Genomic DNA, 27,339 nt, shown 5'->3' on the forward strand with positions numbered 1-27,339 from the left:
AGAGGCAAACAGAGAGGGGTTGTGCACAGCAGAAACAGCCAGTCTCGTCTGCTCTCATCATGGATTCATCTACTGCGCTTCTCATCTTTTGCTTTCTAATATGTTCAGGTAATGAATCTGATTTCATTTAAACAACAAAATCACATTTGTTGCATCGCTGCTTGTTTTCTAACACTGAATCCACACATCGCTCACACTTCAACAGTACCTCTGTTAGTTGTGAGACATAGCTGTGTTTAAATGGCCAGCTGACACATAATTGTTCTCATTGCTCTAAAAATTAGATAAAAAATGTTGTAGGAACCAGTGTGCCGAATAAGGAAGACACTTCTCAGTCTGTACTTTATACAGATTTATTCTACACTAAACCTAAGGAAAGCACAATGACATGATTTGGGCACAACAGTTTGTATACCCTTTGGATATTTCTGGAAACACAAATCTCTGGGAAAAATTTAGACTATGGAAAAATCTAATCTAATATCATTTAGGTGAGCTAATGCGTCAATGCAGAGAAGTATTCATTGTTGTCTTTGATTCAATTTTCAGTGTGGGAAATATATTTCCTACAGCTTTTATCATCAGGTAGCAGCACAGTTCATTTTGTGTTTGCTCTGTTTGTTTGCTTTGGGGTGGTGTTTGTTTATCATGTATTCTTTTACCCAGACACTTCTAAAAGTTCGCAAACTACTTGTGGTTGCTCTTCTATGTACGTTTGATGACTCTGCTTTTCTGCATAGTGGCTGCTCAGGCTCCTGTTGTCACTGTGGAACCCCGGACGGCTACTGTGCGCCAAGGGGAGTCTGCCAGTTTTAGGTGCCAAGCGAAGAGCACCGTACAACCTGTCCAACTGGAGTGGAGTAAAACTAATGCTCAAGCATTGCCAGGTCAGAAGTAATAACACTGACACATAAGCACTGTTCATACAATTTCACAGTCAGGACACTGATCAGTTGTAAGGTATCATGTATCAGAGTCAAGACACAGAAAATGCAAAGCCATGTCCAAAAAAAGTGAGTGGAATACTAAGTACATCCCATGATATTTTTCAACAAACGTGGTACTGTGCATTCAGTTTGGTTTCATCTCTCTAAAGGACACAAGTCCTGTGGTTTGTTCAGATAGGTCTTTGCTAAATCCTGAGGCTTTCCTCTGCTAGCCCTTCAAAGAAGCCACACTCATTTAGTCTTTTTCTAATTGTCCTTTCATAAACTTTAACATTTAACCTGTAAACTACTTTTATTCTCAACGTTCAAATTCTCTCCCAACACCTCAACTGGTGGATCCATGGGTCCTCAGTACAGCAACGGATGCATGCTGACGTCAGTTTGAGTAACATCAATCAGTGATCAATACCTCTGATTTGATTTTACTTCTATCAAGTCTGATGAAAACTGAAATTGCAACGTGTCTGGCTGTTAAGTTTTACCAATCACTCGTTCACATAATTACACACATGCACCATGACTGTAGACCCTCCCATCAGCTGTCATGGGGTCTGAGAAAATTATCCTTGTTATCTTGAGATGACAAGTAAATTTACTAGTTATCTCAAGATAGCTATTTAAAAATATAACAGCGGATAACAGTCTCGTTCTCAGCCTCCATTTTTGGGTCAGCTGTGGGTCAGATATTGAATTATTAAACTGGAATTTGTCAAGTTATTATATAACTCTTCCCAGATTAAAAGGCAGCAACAATTACTTTTCTAGTAACTACTTCAGTGTTAGGCCACTGCTGTGTATTTTTTAATATCACCAGTTCTATCCAACAGGAGGCCCTGGAAAGACCTGTGAGGAAATTCTATCTTTTTTTATTGATATTTTACATTAAACTCCTGATCAGATTTAACCTGCCTCTTGTGATTTTATTGTTGATCTTTTCAACAGCAAACTCAAGTGGACCATTGACTTTGTGGCTCCATTAAAATAAAAACAAGAAGAGCAACCCACAGAGAAATGATGAAATGAAGAAACTGAAAAGAAATTGCAGGAGAGCAGAGAGGAAATGGAGGAAAACTAAATTAATTAATTTAATTAAATTTTATAAAGTTTTCATGAACAACTCAAAATCTACAATAAGACAGTTAAAGTGGTAAGAATCAAACCTCCTTATGGACAATAAAAACAACTTGAAATTCAGTTTTAGAACAATCAGTCTTTTATACAAACACAGATTTGAACAAGTAAGATCAGTGCTATGAGATCCAGCCTTTCATCTCAACAAAATGTTGATTGTAACATATATGGAGCACTGCTTCTACAAAGTCAGCGACCTGCCTTGTAGGTCCAATTCCCACGTCACCTAAAAACTTTTATTTAGCGTTTAAATGTACTAAATAAATTTCTTCAGATGGGTGTTTTCCCATTCATTCATTCTCTGTACTGCTTGTTCCATTTTGGGTCGTGGGTAAGCTGGAGCCTATCCCAGCATTGTTTAGCAGGTGAGAGGCAGGTACACCCTGGACAGGTCACCAGTCCATCGCAGGGCCAAAACAGATAGACAAACAACAAATTCACAAACACACACACGCACACACACAGGGAGAATTTAGCGTGACCCATTAGCCTAACATGCATTAGAACCAACACATACATGGGGAGAACATGCAAACTCCACACAGAAAGGCCACCCCCCCCCCCCCCCCCCTCCGCAGCATCAAACCTCCACCCAGCAACTTTCTTGGTGTGAAGCTGTGGTGCTAACCACCACGCTACTAGGCAGCCTGGTGTTTTCCCATCCGCCTTGAAAGGGGCTTCACCACTGCTGTTTTGAAGGCAGGTGTTTTCCCCTCTGCCTTCAAAATGGCAGTAGTGAAGTCCCTTCTGATGGAGTGCCTTTGAGATCCTAAAATTCTTGATAAATACCCACCTGTATCCAGCTGTTTTCAGGTAAAATTGTAGAAAACCCCCCTTTTTTAATCCAATTATTGTTTTTTGAACAAATGCAATATTTTAGAAAAATATTAATCTGGTTTAAGTACAAACCACAGTATAGAGACTGCTCATTACTGCCCTCGACTCTGGTACAGCCTGCCAGAAAACCCCAGGTTTTTAAAAAGAGGTCAAAGACCTGCCTTTTTTTGTTTACTTTTAACAGAATTTTTTGTTTGATTCTATTTTATTTTCCTATTTATTTTCTTGTTTATTTTATTGGTTTGGATTTATTTATTCAACATTTTATATATTTATTTCCAACTTATTTTTAAATCATATACTTTTAAAATGTATTTTAAATAATATCTATTTATATGGGTCTCTGTGTTTATTGTCTTGTTTTACTGAGGGTGCTATGGCTGTGGTGTGGACCCCAGCCTGCCCTAATCTAGGTTCTTTCCAGTGGTGGCAGCCTCTCTGGTTTTGAGTGGGCTGGCTCCTGGTGTGAATGGATCCCCAAGATATAGTTTCCTCACAGCAGCGTCAAGCCAGATGTTTATTTCCATGTTAATATTCAGTTAAAGAGACATACATAGAAACATAGAGGTTAGCGTGCAAAATAGGATGGGGGTGTGGGTGGTGATGCATGCATGTTGTATGTGTGTGTGTACATGTGAGAGAGAGAATATGATCAGGGGTGTGTTTTAAGATTGTTAGGGCATAGTGTGTGAAATCTTCTTTTTAATGGACCAAAATGTTTTTTATGTAAAGTACTTTGTGCTATTTTCTGTATGAAAAGTGCTGCATAAAAAAAAAAATTATTTGATGTCTTTCCTCCTTGTGTTAGTACACACCTGAATGCTCCAACCAGCAAACTGACATGATGTCTGCTTTTTCAGCTGCTGTTGTTTACTTAATTTGATTTGCAGCATCCTGCTGCTGATACTTAACCTTTTAAATTGTATGTGAATCTGCTCTTAGTTTTCTCCACATAGGTTGTGAATTTTGGCCTAATTTCGGAACAAGAGTGTAATATGTGCTTTTGTTCATCTGAGGTTTTAAGTTCTTTTTTAAGATATTAAAATATTAAGAATCCTCCAGCGATGACTAGAGGATTTTTCCCCTATTATTTTCTGATTTCTTTAACTTTTGAACTGGAAGACAGTGTAATAACATGACTGTAAAACTACAAGGCTTTACTGTGTTTTTTTCCTCTCTCCCTCATCTAGACAATGTGAAGGTCGGTCCTGATGGGTCTGTGTTGACAGTTGCCAATGCTCGACCAGGAAACCAGGGCCAATACCACTGTGTGGCCGTCAGCTCTGCAGGCCGCAGCTCTGCCAAAGCTGTGCTGAACGTCAAACGTGAGCTTTGTCTTAGTAGTTTTGTGTTGCCCTTAAAAAAAAGTCTGCTTACATTTCTCTACATGTTTTACACCAGTGATAATGTGTAAGCACAGCTGGTTTATGTCTATCTCAGCTCTGCTATGTGTCTCTTAGATGTTTAAAAGAATTCAGATAGATTAAACAAAACTGATAAAATGCTTAGCTGTCATCAGATGAGAGCAGGTTGTGAATAGTCAATGAAGCAAATAAAAGTCAGGGAGATTATGGCACCAAAATCTTGCTCTTTGTCTGCATAATATGAGTATATATTTTGAAATAAGAGTTTTTATACAATCTTCCTTTCAGATGCTCCTAAATTACGACTGACACCAGCGGGACCACTCCGGGTCAGAATGGGTGAGCCTGTGATGGTGCAATGTCGCTTCTCGGGCAGGCCTCGCCCCACAGTGTCCTGGAAACACGAAGGCTCAACCCTGCAGCTGGTCTCCACAGAGACAAATGATGTCAGCACTATAAAGGTGAAATATAAAACTTATAACAATTTCCATATTTCGGACAAATACATTATATTACATTATGTCTGACTATTTTTTGTTTGTTTGTTTGTTCTGCAGTGGTCTGCTATACACCCAGAGGAGTCAGGAGTGTATATTTGCCAAGCTGAGAACAATGAAGGGATGTCAGAAGTGAAAATTCAGATCATTGTCGAGGGGCCCCCTGGATCGCCTGTGGCTTCAGTGACGGTTGAAGAAATAACAGCGGTGGAGGGGCAAACAGTCACAATGGAGTGTCAGGCCAGAGGTAAGGTGCCAATATGGCTGTGTTATAAATGTTTCTTTGTTCTGCTTCCATTTCTCAAATTTATGTCCCTCTAGGTTCCCCTCCTCCTGACATCTCCTGGTCCAAGCTACGTGCACCATTGCCATGGAAACATACTGTAGTCAATGGAGTTCTGACTCTGACTAACGTGGGACGGCAAGACTCAGGACAATACATTTGTAATGCAACAAACATACATGGCTACAGTGAGGCGTACACGCAGATGGAGGTGGACAGTGAGTGGACGACACAGATATCAAACAAACCCAGATTCTGAGGTCTGTCCTCATGTTTATAGATTCACGTTGTTCTCCCTCATCAGGCCCCCCATACGCCACCTGCCTGCCTGACCAGGTGAGGCTCCAGCCCGGAGATGCCCTGCAGTTGCAATGCCTCTCTCACGGCTCTCATCCCATCCAGTTTTCCTGGACTCGGGTGGGCAGGGCTGCTTTACCTGCTGGAGCAGAGACCACAAAGGATGGAAAGCTGCTGATAGCCCGTGTTAGACAGAGCGACAGCGGAACATACAAGTGTGTGGCCACCAACCACGTTGGCTCCAGTGAGGCTCTGGCTAAGGTCATAATACAAGGTGAGCTGATGTTCAGGATTGGTGATTTTAACCATATAAAAACAGTTTTTCCATTTGTTTTTCGCTGTCTAATCAGGTCTGTTTTGTGTTTTTGTCTGTTTATCTTTACAGGCTGAAATAACTTGTTCACACAGCGTCTGGCTGACAAAAAGAATCTATACAGTGAAATCATATTTAATAAATTCATATATGTTGATGTATATCATGCTATTGATCCTTAAACTTTTGATACTTCTGTGAGTACAGGTTAATTTTGTACTTTACAGGAAATAGTGTTGCTTTTATTGACGTGATTGCTTCTAAAAGTGTGAATGTGAGGGTTTTTCTTCACATTACAACCAGCTCTCTTTCACACATGTAATCTGGTAAACCACTGTTCAAAATTTTAGTAACACTTCTGATATTACGATAACATGAAAATATAGCTTAGTGTATAATGAAAACTGCTTTTATGTTTTCCTCAAGTGTGCTTAATGAGGGTCTGTGTAAGTAAACAGTAAAATTTAAACATTAAAAGTGAATCTTAGGTGTGCTTATGATTATAAGATGTATTTCACAATGTCACTTTGATTCTTATTAAATCTTTAACTGACATAAATAAACAGAAAAGGCAATAAATTCACAAATGCTGGCAAAGCAGCTTAAAAACTGAAGAGCTTCAGTTTGTGCCCCCTTTAGACCATCCCAACACAGACATCTCAAGGTCAAAACCCACCTGTAAACTCTTCAGTAAAGATCCCTTTGTTACAATACCGTGAATTACAGCCTCTGTAATTAAATTGTGGCTCACCGGAGTTTACATTTCATTCAGACTATTCAGCAACTTGTCTGTGTAGCCATTCAAAAGGTAAAATGGAGCTCATCACCACATTTTGCATTTAACTTTCTTTAACAGCAGAATATTTTCCTTCTTGTCAGTAGTTTCCCATCTTCGTCTATTTGGGTGTTTATATCAGGAGTTATAGCAAGAAATATCAATAATAATTAGGCTGGCATTTGGCTCAGCTGATTGAGCAGCTCATATGCTGCATGTCACTCCCGCTCTCTGACCAACTTTCCTGTCTCTCCAAATGTATAAAAAAGGTCCTGTTGTAGAAAAAAAATGCCAGGAGTCTGGAATGAGTAAAAGTATAACAAAATTTATTAAAGGGAAAATGAACACAGACAAGTTACTTGCAAGTAATGAGAGTGGTCATTCCGACTCACATGGAGTCGGAAGAAACTCGGGGAAGTGTAGTGGAATTTCATTTTAAATAATATCACACAATCGGTGGGAGTCAAATCAAATATTTATTAAGAGCTGAACAGCAATGAGAGTCACGCAGTCAACACACAGTCGGCTGGGTGACTCTGGAGAAGTACTCACAGACTTGGTTAATATACACTCCCATCATGTTGGCATGTGTCACTACTCAGTACACTGTCTACAGAACCTACTCAAAATGGTTTTAACGCACTTCTTCTTTCCTTGTCCTTGAATGAATTACAGAGTTTGTGAGGGGGCAGATAAGAAGGGCTGTCAGTGATATGATGAGCAGCAGAAGATCATTACTAAAAACAACTTGCAGCTGCAAGTTGTTCTACTCAGTGAAAAAACACAAGAACATACTTTTTTAATATAAAGTGGAAGATTATACGTCTCATTTAGACTTTAAAAAACACAAATGTGGCGCATTTGCTTTTCAGAAATTATTTATGTTACATTTTTTCCTCTATCATACTGATTTTAAATACAAGGATCACCCCAAAGTAACTTTTTCAACCACATGGTGGCAATATCTTCCTTTAACACACACACACACACACACACACACACACACACACACACACACACACACACACACACACACACACACACACACACACACACACACACACACACATTGCCCTCAGGCTAATAAAATGATCTTAGCTGTCACACTGTTAATAAATGGAGTGACAGATGCAGTCCACATTCAAAGTTTCTTTTTTTGACAGAAACCTTTGACCAAATACTGCAGCCCACCATGTAAATGTAAACTATAACCCTCCCCTGGAAAAAGTTCTTCTTGACCAAACAAATGTGTTGCAACATGTGTTCATTGACGGTTGAGTTCTTATGCAACATTTAAAGCAGCTCTGTCTATATTAGGTGGCAGTTCGACATTAAGGGTTTGTGGTTACAGAAGGTGGGACAGTGAGCTGCCATTTCCAAAACTGCTGCCAGAACGAAGCCTGTATCTGCTGAGCGTGACTGTGGCCTCCCTTGTAATGTCTCCATGGAGAAAAAGGCTTGTACCCTTTTCTCTGGTCCTTACTGCATCTTTACAAGCACTTCAAAGCTTGGGAGGAAACATCTGCCCTCTGTTACATCAATCCACCCCCTCACTTCACAGACAGTAGTACTAGGGGTCAAAGAGAACTGATTTTAGAGAGGAATGCACAAGAGGGATAGCCAAATTAATTCTTATTTCAAAATTATTAAAGGGATTTAAGTTAGAAAAGAATGGATGAATGCATCAGCAATGGGAGGAAACACAAATTCCTTGCATTCATTTCCTCAGTGTCCGTGCTTGGTCTTGTATACATATTAACTAGACTTGAATTTATGGGCTCTGATGGAGCTTCATATAAACAGAGAAACTCAAGATGATGTTCCACACAGGCGATTTTCACACACACAAACTCATATAGACCACTTGTCACAACTTCAGAAACATTACAGATACAGCCACTTAGAATGGCTGACTGCTTTACGCACAAGCATCCACTTTCCAGCCAAACTTCTGCAAAGTCTTTGACTAAAACTGGCTGGAAGTTGGCTGGCCTTTGACTGGGGCAGGCAGTTATAAGTGGAGGTATCTGCACATTAGACAGCAATAATATCTGACAGGACTGTAATATATTGTTCATGTTCGTTGAAAAGAAAGAAAGAAAAAAACAAAAGCACTGAGGTTGCATCAGCCCACAAAAGCAGTAAAATCCTCTTTCTGCACATCATTAAGAACTTTTACTGGTTTAGGATGAAAACCAGTGTGATGTTCCAGCAGTAATAACAGTCAAAAGGATCGCTCAGGAAAGACCCAATGAGACAAGAGCTTCCTCAGGAAGTGATTGGTGGAACACAGGGCGCCTGCCGGGGCTGTTGCTATGGGTTTCCACCTGGTCCGATAAGCTGCTGTAGGGCACCTTATAGAAACAATAAAGAAACAACAGTTTATTCAGAACATAGGAAGGGAGGCTGATGGGGGTGATAATGCATTGGGTTTCTGTATTGTGTTGACTGCAGAGTGAAATGAATACCAGAAAACAGAAAATCACAACTCTGATCTCACAATGAGTCTGAGAAATGGTCCCGTTCTTGTGAAACAGGAAGCAGCAACAATATACCCTGTATGCTAATCTGAAATCATTTCATGTGCAGCACTGTGTGGAATTCTGGAGCCACCCCTCAGTTTTTCTTTTACTACACTCTCTCTCTCTCTCTCTCTCTCTCTCTCTCTCTCTCTCTCTATATATATATATATATATACACTACCGTTCAAAAGTTTGGGGTCACTTCCTTATTGAATCCCATGGCAAAGTGACCCCAAACTTTTGAACGGTAGTGTATGTATATAATGTTATGGGTGCTCCAACACCAGATCTGGTTCAGTGTAAACTTAACAGCTAGTCCCATTTTAATAGATGAATAACTCATCTCCTGATCTCTCTTCCAACTGATGTGAAGGGAAAGTTTCTCCATTACAAATCCACAAATCAAGTCCACAGAACTGCTTTTATTTATTTATTTATTTATTTTACAGAGCATAAAGCAGAGCTATTTCTGTTCATTATCACTGTTATCACCCCCTTTCAAGGACTGGCAGCTCCTGCACATTGGGTTTGCTTGGTTTGGTATTTTCAGAAGCCAACAAAAAGTTCAAGCCATCTCAGGTCAATGTTTTTAACATTGACTTTTTGTATATTGAGTTGTGTTGTACACTCAACAGGGATGACTCATTGTTGCAAAACACTTATGTATACAGACTTCCTGTATATACTTGACAAAGCATTGATTGAAGAGTTTGCACCAGAGTTTCAGTGTGCACTGTGAGCTTTTAACACTTATGCTTGGTTCTTGCTTGCAAATGTGTTTGTATTCACACTTTTTTGTGACAGGCGTGCAGTATGACAGCGTTCAAACTTATTTTATTTGCATAATCATCTCAACGAAATAACCGTGAATCTAATTTATCCCATCCTAATTTAATATTGTGCAGAATTTGTTCATCTTTGATGATTGTGGGGATTGTGTCTGCAAAAGCTAAACATTTTAACAAATTCATGGAGTAGACTAACGGCCTTATAGCTGCTTCTGGTCACCTATTACTGTAAGTAGATGTGAAGATGTGTTGTAGCATTTGCAAGGCACAACAAATACAGACCAGTGTCAGGGTGCCCTGGAATCACAAGATTTACTTAATCTCCAACCACTTAAAAGGCTGTCGTCATCAGACACAGGCTAATGTCCAGCTGCTTTCACTAGCTTACAGTTCTTCCTGTGTTGCACAAAATCCTCTCTTGTAAAAGCTTGGTGAATTAAATAAGACCAAAGTTTTTAAATATCAACCACATCTGTGTGTATACCTCAGTCAAAGTGGAAACCACTTGATATTGAGAAAAAAAGCCTGGGCTGCACTTCTGGTTACAACACAGGGTGTAAAAGTAGAAGAAAGAGGGAGGAGCGCGGACTTTTCAGCATATAATTTTACTATTTTGGACTTAACAAAAAGTGGATTTGTGTGTTCAAGATAACCTGCTTTATGGATGACTCGAATTAATCTTTATTGCCGTTTGAATACTAATACCAAGCAAACTTTTATATGTATTGCCCCAAACCTCTATATAGTAAGTAAATATGGTGAGACCATGGAACAGAACAGGATGTGGAGTGCATTGTACTTTTTGTATTTATTTTCTGTTTCCTTTGTTATGTGTTTTATAAATTCTCTATATAATGTATGTGAATACATTAACAGGATGTTTACAATATTTAAACCAGAGAAAAGAAATGACGACCAGTGGTTTTGAGCTAGTATATTTTAACTTTGAATATTAACTTGATTATCCTGCTACTCCTGAACCCACAGTGCTCGACTGTTTTAGTATCATGCAGTTTCTGTAGAGCAGTGTTTTGTTTAATCAAGATATAATACGTAAAACAAAAATGAAAAAGAACCATAAAAGTAAAAGCTGATATAAATATATATAGAGAAGTGATGTAGACGAGGTGAGTGGTGAAAAGGTAAGTAAAGAGTTATAAAATGAGAAGGAACGAGGACGCAGTAACTGAGTGGGGGTCGATGAGTTGTCAGCGTGTACCATATCATCAGCTGTCCTTCCAGACTGGTGGAAAATAAAATAATATGTTGAGGATGTAAAAAGCAACTGCTACAGTGTGATTATGCTTCATTCATCCTGTTTCCATAAGGAAAGAGTCTGTTTACAGGTGTGTGTGCCAGCAGTTCATCACACTGACGTTTCTATTTTGGTTACTCTTCAACCAAAAACTTTCCACCATACAAATGTGATGCAATAGTGAAGCAATGTTATCAGGGACATGGCAGAAAAGAGAGGAAAGGGGCTGGTCTTGGTAAAATGTGCTGGCATAGGGAGACTAACATGGTGTGATTACTTGTGGCCAAATGTGCAGCTGTGTGCAGCTGTATCTTCTCAACATGATGTTGTGGTTCACCATCACAACAACCAGTTTATAACTTTGGCTATGTTAGCTACCTCAGCACTGCTTCACATGAATAATAGCTGCAGTACTATTTTAGGGCTTTTTAGCATATGGTAGCATTCCATATCATTAAAAGTTATTTACTCAAAACAGACTTAATTTTACCTGCCTGCTTTTTTAATACTAATTCTTCTGCTGGAAAACTATTTTCCACCCCCTGCCATGTTTTATGCACCAGGTAATAGGAAGTTGTGCTTCTGCAAAAATAATGTATGTCATGGCGAAGGGCAGTCAGATTGTAAGAATGGTGATATCCCCCCTTGGCTCCATCTCTGCACACATATTGTTCAACAGCATTATATTCTGCTATCCTTCTGGAAAAGAGCTTTAAGAATGAAAGAATTCTTCCACCATAATTTGTGTGCTATTGGGTGGAAACAAATTAGCTTTGTTTCTTCTAAGTATTTCCAAACTCATTTTTTATGCCATTAATGTCACATGAAGGCAACTGTCTTTATGTGCTTTGACAATCCACGCTGGATTTAATAATAAATGCATTAAAGGGATAATCCAGTGATTTACTGTCGTTAAAAAATGTCTGAGACAGTTATTGGAGATAAGAGTATTTTGACTTCCAGTTTCTGGTTTTCATTTAACTTTTAAGCTGGGAATTCCCATTTTTCTTGGTAACTTCCTAGATATCTTGAGGATCTTAAATGTCTTGAGGATTCCTCCCCTGTTAGCTCTGAGTAAAGCTAACAGGGGAGGGACTGCATCTCTTTTTAAAGACTGAGCTGAAAAGTTAGCCTGTTACAGTATAGGCAAGGCAAGGCAAGGCAAGGCAGTTTATTTGTATAGCACATTTCATGTACAGGACAATTCAAAGTGCTTTACATAAAACAAAGACATTACAGATATTTAGAATAGTAAAAGGCATCAACACATAATCAACACATAATCACAATAAAATAATAAATTACATTAAAATGATTAAAAGCAAGATAAGTTAAAAAAAAAAGTTACCGTGCAGATTTCATGCATAGGCGCATGAGAAAAGAAAAGTTTTTAACCTGGATTTAAAAATGTCTACATTTGGGGAAAGTTTAATCTCCACTGGCAGTTTGTTCCATTTGTTTGCAGCATAACAGCTAAATGCTGCTTCTCCATGTTTAGTCTGGACTCTGGCCTGGACTAGTTGACCAGAGTCTTTGGATCTAAGAGCTCTGCTAGGTTTATATTCTCTGAACATATCACAGATGTATTCTGGGCCTAAACCATTCTGGGATTTGTAAATGATCAGAAGGGTTTTAAAATCTATTCTGTGACTGACTGGAAGCCAGTGTAAAGATTTTAAAACTGGTGTGATGTGTTCAGATCTCTTAGTCCTGGTTAAAACTCTAGCAGCAGCGTTCTGGATGAGCTGCAGATGTTTAATGCTCTTTTTAGGAAGTCCTGTTAAAAGACCATTACAGTAATCCAGTCTACTGGAGATGAATGCATGGATGAGTTTCTCTTGGTCTTTCTGGGAGACTAAACTTTTAATTCTGTTGATGTTTCTGAGCTGGTAAAAAGCTGTCTTAGTGACAGCTTTGATATGGCTGCTGAAAGTCAGATCTGAGTCTATCAACACTCCCAGGTTACGAACTTGGTTGGTAATTTTAAGAGCCCGAGTCTCCAGGTGTTTGCCAATGCTGACCCTCTTCTCTTTGCTACCAAACAGAATAATCTCAGTTTTGTCTTCATTTAATTGTAGGAAATTCTCCCTCATCCAGGTGTTTATTTGCTCCAGACACTGACACATTAAGTCTATTGGACTGCAGTCATCTGGTGACAGAGACACATAAAGTTGTGTATCATCTGCATAACTTTGATAATTAATGCTATAGTTTTGTAATATTTTACCCAAAGGGAGCATATACAAGTTGAAAAGGAAAAAGGAAAAAGGTTTAGCCCAGTGAGAGCTAATCCAACATTTGGAAGTTTGAACACTTTCACAAGCAACACAATGCACTTCTTTTGACTTTTTACACAAGCTAAGAGACAAAAATTCATATCTGAGATCTGAATGAGCTGGTTGGTAACGTGAAATCAGAAACAACTGTTGCCACATTGTGAAAGAAACTGTTATTTTAGGAAATAATGATGAAATGTATGGAAGGCCAGAAGTAAAAAACATTACAACACTGGACAATACACAGCAGAATTTTAAAAAACAAATTGTTTTGAGTTTGTTGTGTCTTAAAAGGTGATGTTTTAGGAAATATATCTTTAAAGAAAATTACTGTAATTTTGTCGTTTTTTTTCTGTATTTTGTTAAATGTTTCTGTTTTTTAGTAAAATGTTGCATTTTGCATTTCGAGAAATATGCCTTTGATGTAATGATGTAATTGATGATATAATGTAAAGTAAAATGATTTTTTTGTTTCTGTAAGTGTGTTTTGTAAAATGATTCACTCCTTTGTTGCACTCACGTGTTGCTTTGTAGTTCTGAAATGGGTTGCATCTTTAGATTTTTATTTATTTTTTGTGTAAAATCTTGAAATGTTTCATGTGTTATTGTATTTGAGTGAAATGCTCTTTGTGTTTCCTGAAAAGTCATGGTGTATTATCTTTCTTGCTGTCTTTTTTTTTTTTTTTTTTAACAAACTGCCTTCAGTTACATCACTTTTCTGTGCAACATGTGTAATGTGTGGGGCTGCAGGTGGGTTTCTACACATGGATACTTTTAGATTAGCTCACTAGTCAGCTGTTTTGCATTCATGCACAAACCGCCTCGGCCAGGGAGGTGATGACTGTTTCAGTTTCTGCCATTTTGATCAAATGACAGTCTGTCACACACTCACATGCAAATCACAGCTAGAAAGTAAACTGAGGCCTAACCACATATCTTTTCTTTTAAACAGTTTAAACTGCTACTTGTATAAATAATCTTCTCCCTCTGACAGATCACATTTTTCCCACACAGCTCCTTCTTTTAGGATGACTGATAGTCACAATGCACAGACGTCAATAAAATGCATGTGGGATTAATGCTCACTGGCAGCCAACAAAAGTGCATGCAGGCACACAATCACACACACTCTCATTCACACACTCTTGTTTAACTATCCTTGCTAGGAAATTGAGTTGATATCCATTCATTGTGTACAGACTAACCCTAATCTCAGTGCTCACCCAGTTTCACACCTTAGCTCTAACCTTAACCAGGACCCCAAAAAGATGTTCAGCATCAGCAGGACTTTTATCTTGATAAGGATGAGTCAGTTATCATTCTAGAAAAGGTCCTAATGTGGGAACTAAATAAAAAAAAACATACTTATTGGGTGGAACTGTGTTTATAGGAGAAAACACAAGATATACAAGTGCAGTTGTAAAAAAAAACCCTGCCCTTTGCCCTACCCCAGCAAAGACACATACACACACATGTGTGGACAAGATGTCTGCTTTCATTTAGCCTTTTGTTTATTGAAGATGCTGAAGCAACCTAAGCTCATCCTCTTCCTGCCTACATGTGTGTGTAATTTGTGTGTCTCCATGTGTCTCTTTATTTGTCTCCATCTGTCTGGCCCTCTGTCTGCACTAATATAATGAAAAATGTGAAAAATAATGAGAGTCAAGATGTTGATTCAGAAAGCCAAGGCAGAGAGAGACAATGTCAGACCAAAAGGAAAGAAATTAAGTCACATCAGGGAGCTTTTCTCTCACTGTGAAAAATGGTTTTGGCACAGAAATCATACTGTGTGACACCACCACAGGAACAGAAACTCAGCTTCTGATCATGACATCATTTGTCATTTACATCACACACTTAAAAATAAGACATTCACCTTGTGGTAGAAGATATTGTTGTATAAACAGTGCAGTAACCATGACAACAGAGATCATCTCCGCACTTGGATATAAAATTAAATCTGTTAGAAGTATGTCTTTATCTTAGTTCAACCTCTCCTCTCAATCTGATTTTCTAATTCAATTTCCTTCCACACATTTGTAAAAGTTGCTGTCCTTTCCTCTATAATCTTTTTGTGTCTACTTGCAGCAGACGAAGCAGACGTCAACTGACAGTTGGCACACTTCCCTGTCAGCGGTGATTGTTTGGTCAAGACCAAGCAGAAGTTCAGCTATCAGGTTCTGAATTTCTTCACCAGCTAATGATGCATATGTGAATTTTTAATGTGAATAAAAGGAAGTGGTTAAACGGAGAGTTAAACAGGAACACAGCTGACACGTCTGGTGTATCTGCTGCTAAAAGATAAACAGTTCAAACAGAACTTTCTACTTATCACACTCAGCTTTTTAGACTAATTAATTACTAGTGAGTCAGAGTTCAGAGTCAGATTATCTGGAAGAACTAAACATTACTTTCAGGTAATTCCTTTAGAGTTTCTGTCAACATTTTTTTTAAATGTTTATTCTAAAAGCACTAAAATAAATAACACCGTTTGACAATTTTGTAAAAAGTTTTTTGCTTTCTTTCAAAAATAATATTTGTTTACAAACATCACTGCTGAATGGAAATTACAAGTGGATCAAGGAGGAGCATGTTACTCATATGACTAATCCTATAACCCATCGGTTATTTGCCTCTCCACACACCAAACACAGGCAATACTTGTGGAAATTAAAGTATAAACACAGCATAGAGTTGAGAGAATTACTGAATACCTTTCTTTTACATATATGACTAAAATGTCTGGTTTTGCTTGTGTATTCCTGAATTTTGTGCAACTTACCTTCCGATGACTCTTTGCAGACAGTTATTGGAAAGTTATTAAAAACTGTTTATCAGATTACTCGATCAATTCTGCATCAACTCTTGTCTAACACAAAAAAAGCTAAACTTGTGAACTAAGTAACACAACATAAGGAAAATAAACAAAAGAAAAAACACAATGAATTTATTAAAAAGTGGCCTCGGGGATGTTTTCCACCCCTCTTTGACTGTCAAAGAACTGCACATATTATATGTGGGTCTTCAGGTCATTAAAAATTAGTGGCCTCCTTTGCTATATATATATATATATATATATATATATGTATATATATATGTACATATATATATATATATATTTTTTTTTTTTTTTTTTTTACAGTGTCTTAACTTTCTTAGATTATTAGTTCATGTCTGTATAACATCTAAACTAAACATTGGGGTCTTGTAGAGATCATCCTTCACATCCGTCTTCAGTCTGTTGTCTGGAGGGGATGAGAATATTTAGTTTTCCGCTGGGAATGGGTGAAGGGCTAAATCCTGAAGAGGGAAGGGGGGGTGCAGAGAAGGAGTTGGTGGAGAATCTGGAGCGGATATAACGTTGCTTACTGGCAAAACTCAAGTACAGCAGCAGCTGTTTGGACTGAGTGTTAGTCATCGCCCTCTCTTCAGCCCCCCTATCTCGTTTTTTTTCTCCTGTATCTCATGAGACTGCTTTGAATAGCTCCTGAAATAGAGGCCACTGAAGCGTACGAGAGGGAAAGGCGAAAAATGGCTTAGACAGAGTGGGGGTTTGTGTGTGCAAGCAACGCGATATGGGGCCTGTGTGAGAAACGTGTTTGCGAGAAAAGATCTGGAGTGAAAGAAAAAAGAGCAAGAAAGAGCAACGTGAGGGACACAAACCCACAGAGATAAGTGAGGGGGAGGAATAGAGAAAGTAAAGCAGATTGGGGCGGAGAATGTCAGCGCGAGGCAAGCTCACAGAATCTTAAATCAAAGACAAGAAGAAAGCTGGTCAGGGTTCACTCTTCTTTCCTCTGCCTCAGTTATAAATATAGTCCTCTAAAAGGAAAGCTCTTTTTGTAGATAACTTTTTGTTTGTCCCCTCTAATACTTTGTGGATTGTTATGAACCTTGGACTACTTTTATGCTCGATGATACACCTTTCTTTAACCTGAAAGGAGCTAAGCTTTTTAATTAAAATAAAATTGAGTATTTTTTCTAAAGATTTTCTTTTGTACGGGACTATTGTTTGCCATCAACATGTGGTTTGGGAAGAAACTACTAATGTTTGGTAAGTCTACCAGAGAAGCCACTTTATGTCTTTGTGCATGTCTGTGTGACTCAGTGGGTGTGTGAAGGGTGACTGAAAAAAGAAAGAACCAAAAGTGTGGGAAATTTTAGAAATATTCCAACACTTAAGTTGATGTACTTAACTTTGTCTGATAGTTTTCCTTCTTAGATATTGTGAAGTTGTAGAAATGTTTTTAAGTGCATATCAGCTAATTTGGTATTTCTAAATATTATAAACCACATCTTTTGAACTTTAAAGAGTGAAGTTTTAACGTAAAGTCACATTGATAATCCCACTAAGGATCCGTGCTTTGCCAAGATAACACCTTATCAGAAGTGTTTTCTACAGTGGTTGTGGATTGTAAACTGAGGTCAGAGAAACTGTGCAACTTAAACCACTGTCATTAAAACACTGACCAGTCCACAGAGTCCAGAGAGGATGCTCAGACTGTCAGAGTTACATAAATCCAGAGCATTAAAGTGTTGTGGCAACATGCAAGGGTGTAAATGAACTACAGCAGCAAACATATTGTCACCTGGTCAAACTAAAACAAAGGTGCCACTATTCTAAAGTTGTGCAAAGATGATGCAACAAAACGTTAAGTATCAACTATTCACAGTGAAGCAAAGTATGTAGGATAGTCCCTATATTGTACTGAAAAATAATCAGTACTTTGCATGTATTGTATGTCATCTAAGAGCATAGATAAGACATATGTTGTACGGTTTTGTCTATTTTATTCATTGATCACATCATTCTTTGGTTATTATTTTCTAAATCATATTATTAACAATTGAAAAGTTCCCTGTGTTCTCAAAAACAGGAACAGAAACAGAAATACAGAGTAAATAATGAAAAAAACTGTTCAGAGTTGGATTTTTCTAACAGAGGTTGTTACAGATCTGATGCAGCTCTAAAAGAAAATGGAAACCTCAACAAATTAATATTTATGTTGCATTATACCTTGTACATAAGCAACTGTTTGGAGTCAATTTGGTTATACCATCATCATAACGTTAAATGTATGCCTATACTACATCATCACATCACCTTACATTTTATATTATCACAGAATAAGAAGCGATGACAGGACTTGATGACAGTATGATATTTTTTATTTAAGCAAACACTGACTGTTGACTCTTGGAAACCATCTGTTGGTATAAAATAAAGAACAGCATTGATGCCTGCTGTGATGCCTGTACAGTTTTCTTGTTATAAGCTTTGTAATCCAGCCAATGTTTCAAAATGTATACCCGTAGCTTATGCATAAAAAGTTTGAACAATATGTCTCAAATGTAATGACTGAAGCACCTTTGGAATTCTTATCTAAAACAGTTCAAATTCCTCAGAGCTCCATTTCAATTATTGGATTTTTTGGATTTTCAAAGTCATCACCAGCATTAGAGGATCCCTAGACTAAGCCTGACAAGTCATTTTTTTTACTTAAATGTTGGTATGTTTGCCAAAAGGGTATATGTCTGTATCATTCACAGTTGTGATGTTATCAAGTCGATAAAATCTGTCTTTATATATTAAGACAGACACAACACTCACAGATGTTATCAGTCATTTTAGTGGTAGCTGCTAGATGACACAGACACACAAGATGACGGAAACTACAGTCATACTATCCACAAAACGAAACAATTATTTTGACTAAGATCTCTTCAAAGGTTAGATGTCTTGAAAATCTGAGTAACTGAAATAAGCTCATGTGTTTTCAAAAGGGGAAGAGGTAACAATGGAAAGTTAGGTCTGTGTTCAGTGCAACAGAAAGAGAAACAGAGAAATGCAACACAGTTTACAAAGAAATAGAAGGCAGAAAAGTCATAGTAGAGGCAGTGAATTCTGCTTACTGGTGAATGGAGTCTGTGAGCTGAGCACAAAGTTACTCTCTGAAAAAATTCAGGGCCTTGTTTCCATCCACAGATACTTCATCATGTAATTAGACTCAGTCACAGTGTTTCTCACACTCAGTCCTACTGTTGAGCCCTGTCTGGTTTGCTTGAAGCGTCAATGTGGGACTCCAGCCTCATCATGGACTAACAGGAGGCTCATTGTGGTCAAAGAAAGGAAACACAGCGGAGGGATCTAGGAATGTTAAACACCATGTGGACTGGTAGCTGCTTTGTTATTTCACTGACTCCTTAGTCATAGGTTGTTGCCATGCTTCTGTTTTGATGTGTAACATATTTCTAGCTTGCTGAGGGTTTGTCATGGCTGGAGTTTAAAAGGGGAAATAGATAAAATTACAATAAATATTGTTCTAAAAGGGTCCTCTGAGTGTGTACACATGACTTCAAGAGAGAAATATTAATGAAAGTGGAAATAAAGTGAAATGAGTGTAAGCTAAAACCAAATGAAGGAAGAAAAACATTCCCATACACAGCAAATGTTCCTAGCAAGATGATGGTTGTTTAACGAAAATACAGTAGCAGCAAGTGGGCATTAACTTGGAGCTGAAAAAAGCTTTTTTCCCAGTGACATAAAAAATGAGGTCCGCATTACACAGACCAATGATTGCTGCATACTGCCAACTGGAAACTTTCAGAGAGCCATGGTGGGCAACCTGTTATTACTCCCAGTTTATCACATACTGGCTCAATCAGGGGCCTGTATGCAGACCGTCACTTTTGGATGCATATTTTCTCCATGTTTAGAGTTATGACACAAGCTTGGAGTTTCTCATAGCTACAATTTAAGCAATTTAGACCAGTTTCCAGTCTATCACAAGGTAGGAAGTTAAAATAAAGACCACAATAAGGACGTAACACACAGCAGTATCAAGCTGGGACTTTAACATTGACTTGATCTGTGTTGTTTATAATCAGATCTAATTAAAAGTAAAGATGAGCTGTGACGTGCAGCATTGTCGTAGATACTTCATCATACTTCATTTTTGACTCCTAACCCAGATGGAGACACTTATGTGTGTGTGTGTGTGTGTGTGTGTGTGTGTGTTTCTTTTGTTTTTTATGTTTTCACAACTAGATAATTAAAGGTCTATAAGGATTACAACCTGGTACACAGTTATGGACTAAATTAATTTTAGAACAGTAATTCTCAAAATAATTAAAATAGATGAGATGTCACCCATTTAAATAATTTATTATTATGAGTAAGGTGGATCACACAGCAGTGGTGTTAAAAGTCGGTCCTTAGGGCTGCTGTCCTGTGGGCCTTGGATGTTTCCTGCTGCAGCACACCTGAATCAGATTAATGGGTCCACATGCTTGACAACAAGTTGTTGAAGAGACTCATTTAATTTGAATCAGGTGTGTTGGACTGGGTAGAGAGGGGCGGTTCTAGGGAGGGTCCACGGTGTGCCAGTGCCACGCTGACTGCAAGCTTGAACCCCCCCTCCATGTAGATTAGGTTTATATATTAACTTATTTAGTTTACATGTGAGGTTTAAGTAATTGATCTTTGTGTCTTTCTCTGCAGGGTTTGTGTGTGCGACGTGGATATCTGTCTCCAGAGAATGTGGACTCGGTCAAACATCAATTAATAACCGATGTCAGGGTAAATCTTCACTGAGCTTTCCTTTTAGTGTCCTTCCATACCTGAACCTACAGGGACCAGAGAGTGTGGACGCTCCCACTCAATGGTGTTATTGTAATGAAATACCCCTTTGTGGAGATTAACTGGGAAAATAGTTTTATTGATAATGTTCCTCTTTCTTGTTGCTGTTTTTTTACTTTTCCAATTTTGCTATTTAAGCTCATATCCAGAGCCAGTTACAAGCTTTTTAATTTCTTAAATCAGGATAACTGCTGGCAAGCAGCAGCAAAATACTTAGAGAAGTGCCCAAAGGTGGATAGTGGAGCTTTAGTCACACAATGAATATTGAATTGTATCGATCTGTTAATCTCTTTTATTTATGTATATATTAAACTACAGATTATGATGAGTGTGAAGAAAAACCATCTATATGTGGAAACAACTCAAACTGCATCAACACGAATGGCAGCTACTACTGTCAATGCCTCAGTGGGTACAAGGGTAATCATGGAAAAACGAACTTCACAGCAGTGGAAGGACCGTGCATTGGTAAGTGTGTGTGTATGTGTGAAGCCACTGACAGTGATATGTGTCTCCAGAGTTGCTGTAAACAGTTGTCTTGTTACTCTGTCAGATATCAATGAATGTACTGAAAATCTACATTCATGCGGTCATTTGGCTATTTGCCAAAATCAGATTGGGAACTACAGCTGCATCTGCATGTCTGGGTACATCAAGAACAGCAGTAGCCCTGGAAACTGTGAAGGTAGGTGGTGGTTTTTAATTGTATGTGTGTGTTCTTTTTTTTTTTTACTTCATGTTGGATGGCACTGTCCTGGGAAAGTTAACTTTGACTGCACCTAACAGCTTAAAAAAAAAAGGTCACTTTATGGTCATTTATGACACATTTGTATTCAAAAATAAAAAAAAAAAGTAAGAAAGAAAGATAAGAACTTGGCTGTGATGGTGTAGGCTGCAGACAGGAAGTGTAAATTAAAGCCCACTCAGATGATTTCTGTTCTTACTGCTGTTATTACCTGATAAGGATCTAGTACTTTCTGCCATATGCTGTCTGCATTCAGGTTTAACTATTTTTCATGTCAACAATCATTCATGACATGCATAAACAGCTAAAGATGTACTCTGACATAACCTCATGCAATTTAATTATCTGCAGTATTTCAGATAAATGCTGGAAGATGGTGTAACAATAACACATGCAGAGCAGAGTTATGAAAAAGAACTGGCCTAGTCATTTCTTTATTGCAGAAGTAACAGATACAATAACGCTACAGCAGCAAAACCCCCCTCTGGGTTGTGTGGTTTTTGTTGAAAGTACTTTAACCTCTTACATTGCAGACGTACCGGTCCCGCTACATAACTACTAATCAACAACAATGCAGCCATGTGTGCAAGCCCCTCCGTCATGAATGCCCACAATATACACATCAAATGAAAGCTCAAAGTCTCGTCTTTCCGATGATATAAACCATTTTGACACACAACAACCACAGCGCTAACACTATAGCCTTTTTTACAGAAAAGCAGAACGTTTTCTGGAAGGAAAGGACTTTCCTTACCTTTGAGGGCTCTCTATAGGTCAAAGATCAATATTTCCCATCCAGATGGGTCTCAAAATTTTAGGCTAGGACAAAAAAAAAATTTTTTCTGTGTGTTCTAAAGTGTATTACTTTTTATCAGTAATACTTACAGTGATTCTGATTGCTGTGGGTGAAACTAGAGAGTGTTACCTTTACAAAGAGCCCAAGCCTGTACTAACAATTTAGAGGGTTCAATAACAGCAGTAATTCTAATTTGGAGAGGTCATATTACAGGCGTTTTTGCCAAAATGACCCCGCTTGATAAGGGGTTAAAGAAGAAAACGGGAACATGGGCTGTAGTTAAGATTAAATGTGTACATATGCCTGGTGCATAAATAAACTGCTCTCACTGCGCGGTTGACTGTTGCTCTGACAGCATTAAAATAAAACATAACCTCATATAACCTGACAATTTAACCACAACATACTCTGACTTAACCAACAAAGCCTTTTCTTACTTCCCGCTGGCTGTATCTTGTAGATCTTCACTATCTCTAATTAACAAGTCAACACCTCATAACTGCACACGCCAGGAAAGTTCAGAAATGATTTTACTGAGAAATTCACCCTCACACAAACCACAAATTTCTCCGATAGTGAATAATAATGAGCTCATGAAATATCTTCTCTGTTTTTATCCACCTGCCTTATCAAAGAGGTCATTCTTGAGGAATGTCAGTCATCACTTATCCCTCCTGCTCTGTCCTTACACAGATATAAATGAATGCAAGGAAGCTGAAATGAAAAACGAACACATCTGTGGAGAGAAAGGCTCTTGTGAGAACACTAATGGGAGTTATTGGTGCAAATGTGAAACAGGATATACCAATTATGGTAATGAAAGGACCCAATGCTCTAGTAAGTACTTTACTTACCATTTAAAATGTTCTTTTGCTGTCAAATGTGCTTTTATTCCCTCTTAATTTCAATTCTTTTGTTGCAAATCCTTCTGAAAATGTCTCGTTGTGGTGGATTGCTGTCGGCACAGTTACACAGTGACACCTAAAACTGACCTTTTTACTTAGCAGGGCAGAGAAAAAGAATTAATCTGTTTCTTGGCTAGACTTTATCTCCTGGAGTTTTATTATCTTTTATCCAGCGTATCTCTGTTCCCTTTCTGTTGTGAACACTCTCCACTGCCTTTAACTCTTGTTTTTGTGCTGACTAATAAAATTCCAGGGGTCTGCGGTGTCTCACAAGAAAATGCCGATCAGATGCTGTTCAGTGCCTAATTTTTAATGATTCTGTCAGATTTCTCTGATTTAAGCAAATGTTGCAGTCGAGTTCAAGAGTCAACTGGCATGATGTTAATATAAATGTTTGGCTTTGTTTTATCTAGAGCTCAGCTGTGGCAGATTCAGTGTGGACAACAAGCCTATGCAAGTAAGTGTGTGACGAGTGAACAGCTACTGACTGCAGAAATCACAACTACTGACTACTTAAATAATGCATAAAAGGAACATCAAGGGTTTGACTAATGTTAACCCAAAAAAGTTGAATAGTCTCTTTATTCCTTCTGTCTGTGATTCCCAGTTGCTCGGAGGCCTGGCAGACATGTTGTCCATGATGAGAAACAGCTGTTTGACTCTGTCCAACCCCACCACTTCTGATGAAAAGAAGGCTGATGGAGAAGCGTTGCTAGAGGTCAGAAATGGATACAAAACACAAACTTACCGACACCACATGCAAATCATGTGTCAGCCCAACCAGAAGTTTCCACCACAAAGTTGAGATGCTTTTTTTTTTCCTGCAAGGGGATCTATATGAAAGAGAAACTGCAGATATTCAAGTTAAAAGGGAACAATTTCTCAGGCTAAAGTATGTAGTTGGGCTAAACTATAATATTGAGCTCACAATTGCCCAACACTGCTAAACGTTAGAGACTTAGGAGTATAAAAAAGAGGCTTCAGTTTTTACTTTATTCACGCCTCAAAGGGTGTGTATTTTTTAAAATCTACTAATCCATTTGTGTGGGTTGTTTAGACACAACAAAAATATATTTTTAATAGAATAAGAAAATAAATGTTAGCTGGACACATTTTGAGCAGAAGATCCTTAAAATAAAAATAAAAAATAAAGAAAAATAAATATTTTTACAACATGTTTTGATCCATTTTGGATGTACAGTACCAGTCAAAAATGTGGACAAACTTACTGATTAAATCTAATGGGAACGTGTGTCCAAACTTTTGACTGGCACTGTAAGTGAGAAAAAACAGAAAAGCTGAGTGGAAGCCTCTTTGTGGCTGGAACTAGAGTTATCCATCATATAGATTCATCCCCCACCTGCAAAATAAATAGACTGAATAACGCAGTTAAAACAAATTAAGTGACAACATTTTGAAGAACATTGAAATTTAATGGTATTTTTCATGTGCACTTCGGACAGAAACTTCTCACAGCGACCGATTCGATCCTGTCTCCTGGACCTGTGGACAGCAGTGAAGGTGTGACTGAGCTGCTCGGTGCTGTGGAGAACTCTATTTTACTGATTGGTCCTCAGCTAATACACAACAAAACCAAGATAGAGACCACCCAGACAGGTAAGAAGCCTGACCCCATAATCTCAACTCAGATTTGCACATCTGAAAAAGGTTACACGCTGATTCACTTTTAGGGGACTAAGATTCTTTCTGGTCATGTTTGCTTAAATAGATGCAGAGATTGCTGTTCAAAGAGGAATGACCCGACCAACTGGAGCAATTCATTTGACCAATGACCATGCTAGCCTCAGCACTGACTGGACGGCAGCAGCTGGGACGGGAGCATATCCAGGTAAACTCCTCTTCTGTTATGAATAAGTAACACTTTACATCAACAGCCTAACATGACTGAGTATCTTTTAAAGGGTTTGCTATGGCTGGATTGTTGAGCTACAAGAACCTTGAGGGATCTGTGAACAGGTCTTTTGAGGAGCTTGAACAACAAGAACCGGGACCATCCTTCCAGATCTTCTCCAAAGTTGTGTCTGTTGTGGTTTCTAACCCATCCACTCAGAATCTAAGCCACCCTGTCAACATCACTTTCAGACATCTACAGGTAGTCACACCTTATAGTCCAACTTTAACCAGTGAGCTCATTGTTTTTTTTGTTTTTTTTTAATCATTACTATTGAAATACATCCTAATAAACCCAATGTTTATAATATGTTCTACTCAGCTAAACTTCAAATCCATCCTTTGGCTCTTTTTGACTTTAATTACAGATCTTAACTATATTATAACTGCAAAACATCTTTTGAGGCTTTTTACTAAGAAGGTTAAGAGCAGTCTTTAAAATTACATGCAGATATAAATAAAACATACAGCCTGTCTTTGAGATTTTGGATTTGGGTTTGTGCATTAGGATATAAAGGAGTCGCCGGAGCTGAGCTACATCTGCGCCTATTGGAAAGAGAAAGGTGCCTGGTCCACAGATGGTTGCTCTCAGCAGCAGTCCAATGCCACACACACTGTGTGTACATGCAAACATCTGAGCAGCTTTGCTGTGCTTATGGCCCTTTACCCCATGGAGGTAAGTAATATATACCCAAACCTTAACAGAAATCGAAATAATGTGCTGACATTTAGTCTTAAAATATTTAAGCTGTAGAGTTTCTGTAGTTTTTTTTAAACCTTTTATTCAATTTGCATCTTTAATTTGCTTGTTGATACAAATACAAGCTGTACCAACCTATACTTTGAAATAACATTGTGACAGATGAATCTGTGGTTTATTTAGGTTTTGCAGCTACACTAGTCCCGTTTAAATGGGTTGTCATGACGCCATTTTTTTCTTTAGTACTTAAGTAACACATATTCTCCTGATGGTAACACTCTGCTGCTTACCAGCATGTGACTTCCTTTGTGGTTGTCCAAACACTAGCGTTAAGCATGTAAAGAACAGACAGTGTGTCCTTGTTATGGTTTTTGGCTGCATCTTTCTTCCTGTTTGTCATTACTGAGAAATTAATCTTTGAGCTAGTTTTTGTCTGCTTGGCTTTTGTATTGAACTTGTTTATTTTCCCACTAAAGTGTATAATTATGATTTTTGTTGTGATTTGGAGCAATAAATAAAGTAAATTAAATGTAATAGAATTCAGTTATTAGAGCATAAAATATCTTCTCTTCCAGCCGAACTTTGGACTGATGGTGGTGACTAAGCTGGGACTTGCCATCTCGCTTCTCTGTCTTATTCTGAGCATCCTGACATTTAAGTTTTGCCGCTCCATACAAGGGACCCGCACCACCATTCACCTGCACCTCTGTATCTGCCTCTTCATGGCTGACCTCATTTTCCTGGCGGGAATTTCTCAAACTAAACCTGAGGTAAGTTAAATTACAAGGATGTGTGACTCAAGTTATGCTGACTGCTGAATTTATCTCTCATAAGAATTTATGTTTACAACTGGTGAACATGTTCCAGCCTTTGTGGTGTTTATATTCCCAAATTCCCAAGAACACCAAAAAGTTGGACTTCATTTGGTAATTCATTAAATATTCAAAGCATCTTCTTGTGTCATTAATGGGTGGAGGATTTAGTCATAGCTTATGAATTATTTGACAACTAAAACATCTGTTGCCAAAATGCAATTAAAATTTCTTTGTTGCATTCAGGAATGATTTATTGGTTGAAATGCAAAATAAAACGTATGACTGAAGCTCTGCGAATGCAGAATTCCATGACATAAAGACTATTGCTTTCATTACCTGGAAACAAGCCACTGCAACATCTTGCTCCGTGCAAAGCTTCTAGCAACACATTCTTATTCCTGTCTTGCCATCAAACGTGACGCGTGTGACGCGTGGTCTGGAAATAGAAAGACAGAAGTGAAATGAGAAAAGAAGATTGGTTGGGTAAGAGAGGAAGCAGCAAGGCCAATGGACCAGAGCAGTGACTTCATAATGAATGTGGAA

At 38.2% G+C, this 27,339-nt stretch overlaps 2 protein-coding genes and 1 long non-coding RNA gene across 5 annotated transcripts in view; 2 read left to right on the plus strand and 1 right to left on the minus strand.

Annotated features, from left to right (window-relative positions):
• Positions 1–6,162, plus strand: LOC121637863 (basement membrane-specific heparan sulfate proteoglycan core protein-like). Its single transcript, XM_041982196.1, has 8 exons — positions 1–108; positions 741–887; positions 4,106–4,240; positions 4,568–4,740; positions 4,837–5,023; positions 5,098–5,277; positions 5,364–5,630; positions 5,742–6,162. The coding sequence occupies exons 1-8, from the start codon at positions 60–62 to the stop codon at positions 5,744–5,746; spliced, it is 1,143 nt and encodes a 380-aa protein (XP_041838130.1). The 5' UTR covers positions 1–59; the 3' UTR covers positions 5,747–6,162.
• On the minus strand, positions 789–20,610 carry LOC121637912. Its single transcript, XR_006009964.1, has 3 exons — positions 20,600–20,610; positions 14,298–14,305; positions 789–917 (listed from the first exon to the last, which is right to left on the minus strand). It is a non-coding gene; the product is annotated as an uncharacterized LOC121637912 (long non-coding RNA).
• The window catches only part of LOC121637846 (adhesion G protein-coupled receptor E5), a 16,970-nt gene continuing 6,383 nt past the window's right edge, over positions 16,753–27,339 (plus strand). For 2 of the 3 annotated variants that reach the window (XM_041982171.1, XM_041982170.1), the window contains exons 1-12: positions 16,754–17,339; positions 20,787–20,864; positions 21,243–21,392; positions 21,478–21,609; positions 23,159–23,302; positions 23,784–23,827; positions 23,978–24,088; positions 24,834–24,987; positions 25,100–25,219; positions 25,293–25,483; positions 25,790–25,957; positions 26,557–26,751. In XM_041982171.1, the coding sequence (XP_041838105.1) occupies positions 17,309–17,339; positions 20,787–20,864; positions 21,243–21,392; positions 21,478–21,609; positions 23,159–23,302; positions 23,784–23,827; positions 23,978–24,088; positions 24,834–24,987; positions 25,100–25,219; positions 25,293–25,483; positions 25,790–25,957; positions 26,557–26,751 (1,518 nt within the window). In that variant the 5' untranslated portion in view covers positions 16,754–17,308. Of the gene's footprint in view, positions 17,340–20,786; positions 20,865–21,242; positions 21,393–21,477; positions 21,610–23,158; positions 23,303–23,783; positions 23,828–23,977; positions 24,089–24,833; positions 24,988–25,099; positions 25,220–25,292; positions 25,484–25,789; positions 25,958–26,556; positions 26,752–27,339 lie in introns of all 3 variants that reach the window. The other variant, XM_041982169.1, reaches the window with a different exon arrangement.

This window comes from Melanotaenia boesemani, chromosome 4, assembly GCF_017639745.1.
Source record: "Melanotaenia boesemani isolate fMelBoe1 chromosome 4, fMelBoe1.pri, whole genome shotgun sequence".
NCBI classification, from domain to species: domain Eukaryota; kingdom Metazoa; phylum Chordata; class Actinopteri; order Atheriniformes; family Melanotaeniidae; genus Melanotaenia; species Melanotaenia boesemani.

What these genes read in the sequence shown, in the direction of transcription:
- LOC121637863 (XM_041982196.1), top strand. Translation starts at nt 60, where the DNA reads ATGGATTCATCTACTGCGCTTCTCATCTTTTGCTTTCTAATATGTTCA. An exon ending in TAATGCTCAAGCATTGCCAG is followed by an intron (nt 888 to 4,105) that starts GTCAGAAGTAAT and finishes TCCCTCATCTAG; the next exon opens with ACAATGTGAAGGTCGGTCCT. An exon ending in AGCTGTGCTGAACGTCAAAC is followed by an intron (nt 4,241 to 4,567) that starts GTGAGCTTTGTC and finishes TCTTCCTTTCAG; the next exon opens with ATGCTCCTAAATTACGACTG.